This window comes from Nanorana parkeri, unplaced genomic scaffold (assembly GCF_000935625.1).
Source record: "Nanorana parkeri isolate BGI_ZX_2015 unplaced genomic scaffold, ASM93562v1 scaffold648, whole genome shotgun sequence".
In the NCBI taxonomy this organism is placed as follows: Eukaryota; Metazoa; Chordata; class Amphibia; order Anura; family Dicroglossidae; genus Nanorana; species Nanorana parkeri.
The window spans coordinates 66,141-79,911 of record NW_017306916.1 but is presented as its reverse complement, the minus strand read 5'-3'; the positions used below and the strand labels follow the sequence as shown (position 1 = coordinate 79,911).

The following is a 13,771-nucleotide window of genomic DNA, read 5'->3' as shown; positions in this document are numbered from 1 at the left end:
AAAGTATTTTTCCCCCCCGCCCCCCCCCCCCATGTTAGTGTAAGCACTTACCTTAAATTATGTCTCTTAATCCGATCTTCTTCTTTCCTGTCATTATAAGCTGTCCCTCCAGCGCTGCTGTGGGTCTCCGCTCGAGCCCTGACTCCACTGTCCTTGCTGTCACTTCCTGTCCCACGGTATCTGCATGCGGGTGCACGCTGTCCATAGACTTGCCTTGTTTCTCTACTCGCCTCCCAGCCGAAAATCTGAGCTGCGCATGCACCCGCCCCAAGATGCCTTGCGGCCGCCCGAGGTGTTTAAGATTTTCAGACAGGAGCGCGCGGCGAAGACACAGGTACGTTTTAACCTCTTTTAAAGTGTTTTTAAAAAAAAACGTTTTTGCATATATCTACTGCTTGTTAGCCGTAGATGTATGCAAAAAACAAAACAAAACCCGGAGGGTTTAATAACCCTTTAAATACTTGCAAAAAACACCTACAAGCACTCAAAAAAAGCCCCAAAAACATCCTGAGTCTCAGCTGGACTGTGAATAGGGCCTAAAAACTGACTGGTTCTCACCCTTTCCCATTCAAAGCAAGATACACTTTCATTAAACAGAATGTGGAGCATATGCCTTCCTTTTTTTTCTTCTTGGTCCTATTTACAATGCATACGCCAAACAAGCAAACTGCAAACACATTCCTGGGCCCAAGATGAAAGCTCTCAAAGAAAAGGGGGGGGGGGGACAGAGTTTAAAGATTAAGCTCAAAAAGATACCACATATCCATAGGTGTGCTTAAAAGATTTAATGTGTATTGTAAGTCCAGTATGCTTTCATTGTCAGATGCACAACTATTAGCAAGTAGCATGTGGACGTTACAATACACCAAACCCATAAGGCAGGTAACCCGCCAAGCAAAAACCTTTCCTCCTAAATGACTGCTAAGACTTGACCAGGAATGATATGGAGTCATGCACATGACACAGAGCTAAGGACTCTTCATATGCTATAAGGAAATGCAAAGCAAGCAGGTAAATGTAGTGACAGATGGGGATTTACAATAAAGATCCTTCTCTCTGTTCAGTAAAGAGTAATCAAATGGATCAGGGCCTTGGCACTTTGTCAAGTAGATATAAAAGCTATGACTCTTATTTGCAGCATGACAAGATGCAAGCTTGCTCCTATCTAAAATCGAAGAATTGCAATGACAGAAAACACAAGGTAGAAGTTCTCACCTGTCCTTAGGAGTCGCTAAGGGTGCATTCACGTGACAGCAGGTCTAGTAGAGACCACTGTTCCACTTCATTCAGACCGGGTGCATTGTGTACAATATGAATGTTACTTTACGTTCAGCACTTATATTTTACAAACTGGAGCTGAATGATGCATTACAGAGGAACTTTGGGAAAACTTACCGTTACAGTGGGGCTACCCCTGCACTGCAAAATATTAAGGTCTACTGACATCATCACATCTTATGCAGGTCCATTGGCCTGCATTAGACATGAGGATGCTGAAGAACATTCCAGCATCAGGGGTGGAGGAGGAGAGAGATTAGCGCTCACCGCTGCAGGAGCCAAGATCAGGTAAGTAAAACCGCTTTATTTAAATCCCTAGTCACTGCGAGGAGAAGCCCCACTGCAGCCATGAGTTTTTTTTCTTTACCCGAAGATCTTCTTTCAAGGCTTTAATAAGACTGCTTGAAGTTTGCTGTACACACTGCTCTCATACAAGCTTGAGCCAGTGTGAACTTGGCCTTAAAGCAGTGGTGGACAACTTCTGGAGGGTGGCTACTTTTGTTCCTCATGGTCCCTGTGTGTATGTGTTGTAGTCACCACTCCAAGCCCCCTCCCGTGATGGACTACAATTTCAATACAAATGAGTAAAAGGTGAGATTATTGTCCATTATGGGAGCGAGCTTGGAGCGGTGACTACTTTACAACACACACAGGGACCATGGGGAACAAAAGTAGCCACCCTCCAGAAGGAAGGCCAGTGCCAATTCAGAGATGATTTGAGGCTCTACAGCTGACTGATACACAAATAAGATACATGCTTGTTAATAGTTAAGATTTAACTCTGGACTTTAGTGACACTTTAAGGCCTTATTCACTCCAGTGCGACAGCGTTTCACAGGCGTTTTCTGTTTATGTGTAAGAGCGTTTTAAGTCTTGTTTTCAGCTGTCCAATGAAATGCAGTCACAGCTGCAGAAATGCGCTAAACAAAAAAACCTCAAAAACGTGCTGTTTGGCGCGTTTCCAATGAAATCTATGGAGCAAAACGAACTGATAGGCACCACAAAAGAAGCTCATGGACTATTTTAAACAATGGACATATTATGTCATAGTTTTCATTGAAAACTATTTTCATTGTTTGTCATTGTTTTCATCAGCTGCATGTTTTCAGTGACGAAAACAAAATCTTGTTTATAGTTAATAAAGTTAATAGGACTAAAACTATGATGAAAGTACATTGCACTTTTCTCTAGTGGAGACTCAGTTGACAAAACTAAAACAGTACAGATGACTAAAATGGCATTTTAGTTTTAGTCGTACTTTCCACAGCCCCCCCCCAAAACTGTACTAGCTGAATGACCAACCCTTATCATTTGATACCAAGGTAAATCGTGGAGGATTCAGCAGCATTTAAAGTGGCGTTCACAATCTAACTCTGCTCCCTGTAAATGATGAGGGGAGCAGCATATGGAAAGTGTCCACCAAAACGTTTTCCTTTATTTATTTACAATATCAAAGTGTTTTAAATTGCTTATGCTGCGATCATCCTCTGCTTAAATCTTGTCTTAACAAATGTACAAGCATTGGTCAGTTCCTGAGCCCATTCCCTACCTCCCCAAACAAGAGATGTGCCCACTTTTATCAGAATCATTTATACTGTGTGACTTTAGATGCACGTTGTCTGGAAAGTTTTCCGACTAAGCTGAAACTCTGTAGTAACAAATGATCATTAACAGCGGTCAGTGCTGAGTTTACCGAAAAGATGTAACTACCTGTATAAAGACGGCTATCTTTTATTTCAAAAATCCAATATTTAAATGTAGTACAACAAATCCCAGCGCTGCTTCTATCACACGAGAACCAAGGACGGTCACATTCTTCCGTCACAAAACATACAGGGAACACTTCTCCCCACTCTTGCTTTTCTGAATCCTAATTTTTACATTTATCCAGTTACCAGTATATCCCATAAAATGAACTACAAGACACAAAAGACAATACCTATTTCTGGAACATAAAACCACCGATAAAACAAACAAAGCAATCTGAAATCAAATTTTATTCTCAGTGACAGGACGGAAACATAATTACTCCTTGTAGACGGTTGGAACCCACGTGTGAATTTTACACTACACCGCCATCTTGCCTACATGTTTGACCACATGGTAAATTCGCCCAAAATGGCTACAACCCCATTCGCACTCCGCTCTCTGATAGGCTAGAGTGAGCCCGGCTCTCTCATTGGTGCGCCTTTTGCGTTCCACGACAGTTTCTCAGCACACCATTGGCCGCGCCTTTGCACATGCTCAGAACAGCGGCTAGAGCCCGGGATGACGTCGGCCCCCTCACCACTCGCTGATTGGCTGATTGCTGCACGTGATAAGCAATCTTTATTAGCGCCTTCTCTAGAGCTCGGCGCTCAGTCGGATTCTTGTCACAGGCCCTTTGAGTCCTCCACAAGCGGTGCGCAGACAACGTGAGATTCCAGCCAGAGGACATTCGACCGCCAATATGGTTAAACTAGCTAAGGTAATATCTGGATATGAATGAGCTGCGATTGCGCTCTACTGGTTATATATTTGCTTTGTATTATTGAATGGTTTTATATACAGTCAGTGAGACGGTTTATTATTTGTATACTGTAATACGTTTTGTAAATAATCGAGGATGTGCCGAATTGCGAGTGACGGCGAAGCGGCCTATGCTTGCGCTGCAGAGTGCAGCAAGCCTAGGGCTGTGCGCACGCGCGGAGCTTGGTAGGTGACGTCACGCGTCTAGGCCCGCGCTGTTAGGAGTGCAATTGCTGTCCACACTTCATCTCTAACAAGTCCCCCCTGTGTGGTAGGTGTGAGTCTCTTTACCGGCGCCATTTTGTTTTCCCGCGAGCCGAGTATAAAACAACCTCGCGGCTCACTTCCGCACGCAGGCATGTCGTAGCCCCACGTGGTCTTGTGTGGGCCTGTTTGCCACACGTGGCTGGCCGTGCTAATGAAGGGGGTGTACAGGTGCTAGGCCTCAATTTAGACTCCATAACCTAATTGGGGTTCGAATTTCATGATTTAAAACTAAGAGCTGAGCAGTTTAGTGGAGGACTGACAAAACGTGCCTCGGATCCTTCCATTTTTTTTAAGCGTTTTTTTAACGTTCAGTTCTATGTATAGAATACATTTCCAGTCACTGGTACAGACCATGCTTGTATGTGGTGCATGATATAGCAAGTTTGTCCCTGGATTATAGAACGTAATTTTCCTTTCATCATGTCCGCTCCATGTGTATGCTAGCATGAGGAGGCCAGGATAGATCACACAGTGGCATTGATGCATAAGGTTTTGGGGGCCAAGGATCTAGTAGATCTAACATTTTTTTTTTTTTTTAAATGTAGACGTTTTCTCCCATCATAGAAAATACTAGTCCAGAATTGTGTTCAGGTAGCTATTAATTCTTATGGCTTCCTACGTATCATTTCATGCATTTAAACCAAATTGAGTAAAAATTGTAGGCAGCAGACCATCCATTCAATCGACTTGGTAAGCTCTCGATCAATTAAAGCTGGCCATGCACACCTCAAATTTTGACCGATTTTCTTGTTGTATCAGCCAAAATTCCAACTGTCTGCATGCTTCAGCTCAACAGGTCAAGTAAAGTCTACTGGAGTCAAGTGTAAAATTATCGGCCATCCAATCAGATGCAGTCACTATTTGGGTGTTTGGTAGGATCTCTGCTGTCTGAATACAAAAGCTGTGGTGAGAGTCCTACATGCGGTTCAGCATGGAATCTAGTGGCTTCTCTCATATAACTAACTTCAGACTAGAAAAACAATTGGTGGTGCTGCAATTTGGTCAATCTGTTCTCTAATTGATCGCATGGATATTAAAGTGTGTATCAGAAAGGTCATTGTAATTCATATCCATCGTTTTCTTTTCAATACAATATTTTCAGTCGATCGCAACATGCTGAACACCATGTGTGTTGCATCGTTTGTTTAAATATGCGTGCCTTACCCCACATCTTCCATACTGCTGAGGATGACATTACCTTTTTTCCAACTAGATCCTGAGGCATGGCAAGCACCTGAAATCTCATGGGATTAGGCCCATCACAGATTGTGAGTATTTTTTCCTGAGATTTCAGGCTCTTGCTGGAAGGGTGGAAATGTCACCCTCTAAGTGCCCTGGGGAAGGTAAATGTTCATTTTCCTACAGTATTAATGTTACTGATGGGGGAGAGACCCCCATCTATTAAGTGGGATTTGCATTTTACTGCAAGTTCAGCTTTAACATTATTTTTCAGCTTATATGATCCGGCAAACTAAGAGGAAACCAGACACGTTAGCATTAATATTGCACAGTTAAATCTTCTTTACAACGTGGTTTAGTTAACCCAAAACCTATTTGTGTCTTTGGCATGGCAGAAAAAACCCACAAGCATGTGGGGAGTTTTTCTGCCCAATAATTAGTGTTTTAAGAATTTACACAGTTCCGGTCTGCTTAGCAGTCCACTTTAAAAATCACTGTATGATTATAAATTTAAAAGCAGCTGTATCATTACAGAGTTAAATATTTTTTTTGTCCAGTGACCTTTGCAAATGATCTGTAATCATAGACTCAATATGACTGAGGCCAGTGTAGAGTGACATGTTTTGTTTATTGCAGGGAGCAAAAGCACAAGGAAAACCTAAGAAGGCTCCTCCTCCAAAAGAGGTGGAAGACAGTGAAGAGGATGAAGAAATGGACGAGAGCAGTGAAGAAGAGGTAATAACTTGGTGTCACTACAATGTATCAGATTTGTGTATCACCCAGCTGCAAATCCTCAAATCATCTCAATTTGTGGAGAGTGGCTTCTTTTGTTCTCCATGTTCCCTGTGTGTGTTGTAGAGTTGCCACCACTCCAAGCTTGCTCCCGGGATGGATTAATTTCAATACAAATTAGTAAACGAAGTGTCAGATTGTAGTCCATAGGGATGTCCCTTTGCCACTTTTTCAAGTACTTCCCGTCGTGTACTTGCCGATACCAATTACCGATACTTTTTCTTAAAGGGACAGGTGACTTTAAATGATCCATAGTACAACTACATGTTATGTACTATGGATCGTGAGGTAACCTATTCATGTTAGGGGAGAATTGTAAATCTCGTTGCAGTGCATTCTATATGTAGTATAGTACATATAGAATGCACTGTAACAATAGATTTACAATTATCTTCTGCTAACATGAATGGATTAAATGATCCCTAGTACAGGGCTACATACAGATCCATTCATGTTAGAGTATAATTGTAAATGTATTGCTGCACTATATTAGCAGTGTGTAGTCTATATGTAGTACATATAGAGTATATACTGCTAATACAGTGCAGACAATACATTTACAATTATACTTTGCTAGTACTGTACATGTATTACATAGCGTACACTACAGCAATAGAGTTTCAATTATCCCCTATTCCCCTGCTAACATGATTAGGTTAAATCATGATCCATAGTACAACTACATGTTATGTTTGTAGTATGCTATAGATCATGATTTAACCTAATGCTCTATATCAGGTAGTCCTCAACCTACGGCCCGTTCCGGTGTTAAGGCCAGGGAGCTGCAGGCCCCTACCTTTTACTGCCGGCCGGGAGCTCTCTACATGAGCCACGCCCACTTGCGTGCGGGAAATACCGTCAATTTAAAAACGGGCAGCGATGCCTGTTAACATACAAGCAAACCGGCGGATCGCTTGTATGGGTGGTCGGCCCGTGTCCCCCCTCTTGTTACGCTGATCCCAGGACCAGCAAAGTGCCTCTTTCACAAGGGATCAGAGGGAGGTCGGTACAAGACCTCCCTCTGGTCAAGAATCTGCTGTAAGAATGCGGAAGTGATTTATTTTACATTACTTCCGCATTCTGGTGTCACACTCCAGCTTCAGACACTGGAGAGAAGCTGATGAGGCAGCTCTCTGCTTCTTCGGGGGTCCTAGGTGACATTAGGGGTCTTGGAGACCCCTGATGTCTCCATAAAGAGAACCTGTCACATCTTTTGCTATCACAAGGGGAGGTTTCTTAGCCCCCTCTGTGATAGCAATAAAGTTAAGTGAGAAACAAAATTTTAAAGATTACATTTTTTTTTTAAATTTGCACATAAAAAAAACTTTAAAGTCCCTACCCATACATACACACATGCAAACATGTGTCGCGTGCGCATACCTGCGAAAACGATTGCGCCCATGTTGCATATCCAGTGGCGTAACTAGAACCTTCAGGGCCCCGGTACAAGAAACCATGAAGGGCCCCCCCAGCCGCAATGGCACCACATGGTTAACAGGAAGGCTGCCGAGGTCCCCAGCAAGCGCAGGACCTCTGGCAGCCGCTTGTTTAAAATGTTAGTGCGGTGTTCTGTCGAATGCTGACCCAGTATCTGCGCTTACGACAGACAGGATGAACGAGGAAACCGGCATTTATTTACAAAGTATTCGTTTATAATGGTTAATTGTGACCATTAAAAATATACCGTCCATGGCAGTAAATGAAGGATGGAATATTAACGGTCAGAATTAACGATTTTAATGAAATACTTTGTGAATAAATGCCGGTTTCCTCGATAATACTAGTCTATGCGCAGATGCTGAGGTTGGCAAACTAGACTACGTCGGCGTTCTCGACAGAACACCGGTATCTGCGTTTAGTATCGGTGCATTTTCCAGTATTGGCACTGGTGTATCCCTACTTAAAAATATAATGCATTGCTGGGACTTGTAGTCCTACACAGTTGGAGCTATTCTGCATTGCTGTATAATCATACAGCAATGCAGAATATCACCAGCTATGCAGGACTACAAGTCCCAGCAATGCATTATAATAAAAGTCCGCTATGCAGAATACCCCCCACACACACACCACTATAATGCATTGTTGGGACTTGTAGTCCTCTATAGCTGATGCCATTCTGCACTGCTGCAATGCAGAATGGCACCAGCTATAGAGGACTACAACTCTACAACTCCCAGTAATAATTTATACAGAAATGCAGATTAGTTCCATCAGCTATACAGGACTACAAACAACTCACAGAACATACAGGCACAGAGATTAAAGCACTTTTAAAAAAAACCCCCTAAGCAAAAACCCCCCCCCCCCCCCTATAATGCATTGCTGGGACTTGTAGTCCTCTATAGCTGATGCCATTCTGCAATGCAGAGTGGCACCAGCTATAGAGGACCAACTCCCAGTAATAATTTCTACAGAAATGCAGATTAGTTCAATCAGCTATACAGGACTACAAACTCACAGAACATGCAGTCACAGAGATTAAATCACTTACCTTATCTAACTGTCCTCCAGGCTGGAACACCATGCAGCAGGGTTGTGTATTCAGGAAGCTCCCGGTCGAGGCCCCAGCGCTGCCTGTGGTATTCGTTCCCCTGCCACTGGTACTAGCGGGCCCCTCTCGCGCGCTGGCGCCGGACCGAATCTTGCTGGGCCACGGGCCCCCGCATGTTATGCCACTGGGTGACGGCCCACCCATGCTACGCTACCAGGTGATGGGGGCCCCCCGGGTCGCGGCCCTCGGGCAGTGCACTTCTTCGCTGGGCCCCCCCAAGTGGCGGAACTACCAGGGTCGCAATTGCGACCGGGTCCTGGTACATATCGCCACGAACGTCGCAGTGTGAGCAATAATTTTAGGGTCATCAATCACTGATAACGCTAAACTGAGCTATAAAAGTTTTTAAAGTGTCGCCTATGGTCAATTTTGTGTATGGTGTTTTTTTGCGAGTGCGAACAATTTTTTACCTTGAAATGTTTGTCTATTTACCCGACATGACCCCGTCTTTTATGTTTTGCCAAATAATTGGGTGATAATAAATGTTTTCTAACGCAATGTAAAAAAAAACCTTTTTTTTTTGAAAATTTTCTATAATTTTCCAGAAATATAGTAAACAAAATTAAAAACCGCTGTGGTGAGTAAATACCACCAAAAGAAAGGTCTGTGTCCCCAAAAAATGGTATAAAATTCATTTCAGTACAGCGTTGCATGACAGAATAAATGTCAATCAAAGTACCGCAGTACAAACATGGGTCCAGTAACTTTGTGTTTTTTTCCTCCTTTGCAAGATGGAGGAAAATACTGGACGGGCAAGAATGTCAAAAGTAACCTCAGTTCCAAATTGTTCTTTTCCGCACGAGATCTGCTAATGCAAACCTGGGTAGCAAAATAAATGCTAAATTGACAGACTACCGCAGTGCTGAATACTGAAAAATGGTCTGGGTGGGAGTGGTCTAAACACCTGGTCTTCAATCAGTTAAAATAGGCCCTGCCGCCCTAAACATATAGCAATCAATCGGCTGGCCGCCCGCGAGGTCCAGGGAGAGATCATCATTCCGCTGGCCCCGTCTGGGTGTCGGAAGACGCACAGGCTGTTCCGGAAGCTTGGCAGCTTCTGTGTTCGGGCTGCGCCCTTTCATCTCAGGGCCCATGCCGAGGCAAACCAAATGCCTGGGTTCCTTTGGCAGTGTAGCGCCACTCCAACTTTGGGTGCACGCCAGCACAGGCTCTTGTAGGGCGGCCAATAAGAGAACTGGGATATGAAGTGATGTCATCTCCCTGCCTCTCCCAAAGCTGCATGCTGCTGTAGAGAGGTAAAACAGGGCAGTCTACATGCCCATTTATTGTAATAAGCTGTAGAAAATAAGAAATCATGCTAGCACATGTTCCAGGCTAAGAGAAATGAATTGTATTTAAAAAAATGTTTTGTTCATTAAAGAAGTTGTTAAAAATATTTATATACCGTATACCCTCTAAGTAAGGGCTTATTCACACCAGAGCAGCAGCTGCTGGAATGCACAGCAATTGCTCACTAACTTCCCCCTTTGTTCTGGGAGGGGGCGTGGCAGTGCGGCACCACAGCCACACCTTCTTTTTTTTTTTCTCAAACTAGGATCTGGCCCCATGTTTAAAAAGTTTGAGGACCCCTGCTCTATATGAAGTAAATGTACACTTGCAATCAGATTATAAATACAATACTGGCAAAAAGTACACCATTTGCCATCATAGCAGCACAGGCCCTTACTTACTGGTGCCTGTTCAATGGAGCCTCATGGGGTGCCAAATTTTTTTCTCCATGCGAGGACGTTGGCGGCGCTGAGCGGAGGAGTGTTGCGTCACTGCTGTGGGTGGAGCTACAGGCGGAGTCTGTGCAGTCACCAACCAACTACATTAGACCCCACCTGGAGCTCCGCCCACAGTGCCGCGACGCTCCTCCAGCCTGCCCAGAGGACCCCAGCCACCACGGAAGGTAAAAAAACAACGCAAGCTTCAGCGCTAGGCATCGGGGCTTGTACTTGTCAAAATGTCCTGTATCGGGACATCCCTAGTAGTCCATCACAGGAGCGATCTTAGAGCCGTGGCTATTTTACAACACACATGGGGAACCAAAGTAGCCACCCTCCAGAAGAAAGGACTGTCTGCACCAATTCAGAGATTTGATCTGCCCCCATGCCTTCCCCTACATTCATTCTCTGATCTACCTGGCGCTTAGGAACAGTCCGCACCCTGGTCACCGTCACCATTTCTGACTTGGACCCAGTGTTCTCATTTTATCTTCCATCTCAACACCTCCCTGGTCTAACGTCCGCCTCATGCTTGTCATTGTGGGGGAGCTTCCCATGCACCCTACTACTTCAGCCATGTTGATTTCCTGGAATTGAATACCCGAGTTCTCTCGTGAACTCCAGTCATTTCTCACTCCTTGTAGGCTGTTTTCTAGCTGATTTGAGGGCTTTTCCTTACAAATTTTGCTTGCGAGTTTGGCAAGACAACATACATTCTGTCACTAATGAATTTTTCTTTCTATAGGTACCAGTGAAGAATACACCAGCCAAAAAAGCAGCCACTCCAGCTAAGGCAACTCCAGGAAAGAAAGCAGCCACTCCAGCTAAGCCTGTAGCCACACCAGGAAAGAAAGCTACTCCAGCAGTAGCAAAGAATGGAAAACGGGCAAAGCAGCAAGAGAGTGAAGATGAGGAAGACAGTGGTATGTTTAGTTTGTAATAAATTTAGTGCTATAGTGGAATCTTACAATTGGTAACAAAGTATTCTCTAAATTCCCTTGCCATTTTTTTATATGCTATACATTTCTAACACTGGAGCAGGAGGGATAAAAGATCTGTATGTACAATCTATGGGGTCTTAATTTTTAGTTTTTAAAATGGTCTTTGGTGACTATTTTGTAGATGAAGAGGAGGAATCTGAAGAGGAAATGGAAACTGTTGCCAAGAAACCAGCTGCCAAGAAACCAGTAGCGAAGAAGGAAGAATCTGAGGAAGAGGACGATGAGGAAGAGGATGATGATGGTATGAGGAGGTTAAGGGGCACTGTAGTGTTTTCAGTGCACATACGTTTTGTTCTATACTTTCATTGGCACACATGATGAATATATTGGGACTTAATACTGAATAAGTCTTAATGTTGATGATATCTTCAGCTGATGTGCTATTTTTTGCATACACAGGTATATCTGCTTTTGTTTTACGGAAATTCATTTTTGCCCTTGTATTAATGGAATTATATGATTTAATCCTGTAGATGAGTCTGAAGATGAGAAAAAGCCTGTTGCCAAGAAAGCTCCTGCCAAAAAGCCTGAAGCTAAGAAACCAGTGAAGGAGGAGTCTGGAGATGAAGAGGGTAAGTCTCTTTTTTCCTTTTTTGAATTGGCACAAATGATGAACAGTTACGGGACTTAATACTGATTCTTGATGACTGATGTTTGCTGATGTGCCATAAATACCATACTTTGTATTTGTCATCCTATTGATGTCTTTTTAAATACAGGTGTTTGGGTTTTTTTTTTTACTTTCCTGTCCAGAATTCACTGTTGCAATATTTAAATCTGTGCTGTTTGACTCTTAAAGCCAGGTTTAAGGCCTGGTTCACACCTGAACGTATTGTAGCGCGTTCAATGCTCGACGAACGCTCTACAAAACGCTCAAACATCTAAATGTATTCAATGAGTCTGGTTCACACCTTGCCGTATTTACGCCCGTCCGAACGCGATACAAAACGGCCTACGCCCAAAGTACATGTACTTCTTTGGGGCGTTTTGGTCTCGCGTTTCCATTGGGATACAGCCAAGTAGCCCTCGGAAACGGGCGTTTGTCCGTTTTTTTTACCACGAATCGCGGTACAAACGCGCATATTCAATACGCCTAGGTGTGAACCCAGCCAAGGTGTTGGGTACTATTTTAGAAAGCCTAAGGGTTGCATCAATATGTAATAAAACTTTGAAATTTCAGACTCTGAAGAAGATGAAGCAATGGAAGTCACCCCACCCGTTGCTAAAGGAAAAAAAGCTCCTGCCAAAAAGGAAGAATCCGACGATGAGGAGGAGGATGACGACGATGAGGAGGATGACGATGAAGAGGAGGAAGATGAGGATGATGATGGTATGTTTATTTAGTATGTTTTATTGTGTGTGTGTGACTTGTGTTTTCCTCTGCTCACTTTTTTTTGTTTTCTTCAGATGTCACAAAAGACTCTGCAAAACGCAAAAAAGAAATGCCAGAGAAACAAGGTGCTCCTGAAGCAAAGAAGCAAAAAACAGAAGAGGGAGATAAAGGTAATTTGCCAAAGCTGCTTTATCTCCCTTAGGTATTATGGACCCAGAAATACTTGGCACTTTCAGGCTCAAAGTTGTTGGAACACCTGCTGCCCTGCGTGCAGGGAAGACATCGGGGTCTAAGAGCCTTTCACCCGCTGTTGCCTATAGACAGACATGTGCTACACGTATGATGGTATAAGTGTTTTGCAAAGTGTATCCAGCTAGAATTAAGAGACCTGACCGGAAAATGTCTGCATTCAGGTTAGGAAAGTCCTTTCCTTGCATTATGGTGGCCATTTTGGGCTCTTAAGTGTTAAAAGGAAAGTAAATTCCAATTTTAGTGAGTAGTTAATAGCAGCTAGTTTGTCGAGCGGTAGAAGTTATGACGTGGGTGTGAATGGTGGCATAGGTAGTTTTTTTGGTTCTCTGGAATTCCTACACAACATGCTAATCTTTTTAATGCTGGCTATAATTTTGAAGTTCTGTATGCCATTTATTTCAGATTGAAATGTTTGTTTTTGTTTTGACTTCTGCTAGGTTTGTCTGTATTTGTTGCAAACCTGAATTCTTCAAAAGATTACGATGAACTTAAAGATGCTCTGCGGGAGTTTTTTTCTAAGAAGAATTTGCCAGTGCAGGATGTACGGATTGGCGCCTCCAAGTAAGTGTGGTTCTTTTCTTTATATGATGTGCTAAATAAGCACCCTGTGCTTCAGCTCCTTGACTGTTCCATCTGTGCTGCAGGCGGTTCGGCTATGTTGAGTTTGCTACCCTTGAAGAAGTGGAGAAAGCGCTGAAATTAAACGGAAAGAAGGTTCTTGGTTTTGAGATGAAAGTAGAAATGGCCAATACTCCTGCTGAGAAATCAAAAAATGCAGAGAACAAAAAAGGTAGGTTCCCCCCCTCCACTTGAACATTTAGTTCTTTGATTTAAACAGTTAACTAGTTTAAAATTTAACAAAATATAACAAAAAAAATAA

General features: G+C 43.2%; 1 protein-coding gene and 1 long non-coding RNA gene across 5 annotated transcripts in view; one reads left to right on the top strand and one right to left on the bottom strand.

Annotated features, from left to right (window-relative positions):
• Positions 1 to 3,570: 3,570 nt before the first annotated feature.
• NCL (nucleolin) overlaps positions 3,571 to 13,771 on the top strand; it is an 18,696-nt gene continuing 8,495 nt past the window's right edge. The window contains exons 1-9 of one of the 4 annotated variants that reach the window (XM_018563286.1): positions 3,571 to 3,745; positions 5,869 to 5,967; positions 11,051 to 11,228; positions 11,428 to 11,536; positions 11,778 to 11,878; positions 12,487 to 12,636; positions 12,714 to 12,809; positions 13,329 to 13,452; positions 13,536 to 13,681. In XM_018563286.1, coding sequence (XP_018418788.1) covers positions 3,728 to 3,745; positions 5,869 to 5,967; positions 11,051 to 11,228; positions 11,428 to 11,536; positions 11,778 to 11,878; positions 12,487 to 12,636; positions 12,714 to 12,809; positions 13,329 to 13,452; positions 13,536 to 13,681 — 1,021 coding nt within the window. In that variant the 5' untranslated portion in view covers positions 3,571 to 3,727. Of the gene's footprint in view, positions 3,746 to 5,868; positions 5,968 to 11,050; positions 11,229 to 11,427; positions 11,548 to 11,777; positions 11,879 to 12,486; positions 12,637 to 12,711; positions 12,810 to 13,328; positions 13,453 to 13,535; positions 13,682 to 13,771 lie in introns of all 4 variants that reach the window. The other 3 variants (XM_018563287.1, XM_018563285.1, XM_018563288.1) reach the window with 3 other exon arrangements.
• LOC108792496 overlaps positions 11,802 to 13,771 on the bottom strand; it is a 22,027-nt gene continuing 20,057 nt past the window's right edge. The window contains exon 3 of the long non-coding RNA XR_001941570.1: positions 11,802 to 11,886. This is a non-coding gene — a long non-coding RNA (uncharacterized LOC108792496). The remainder of the gene's footprint in view (positions 11,887 to 13,771) is intronic.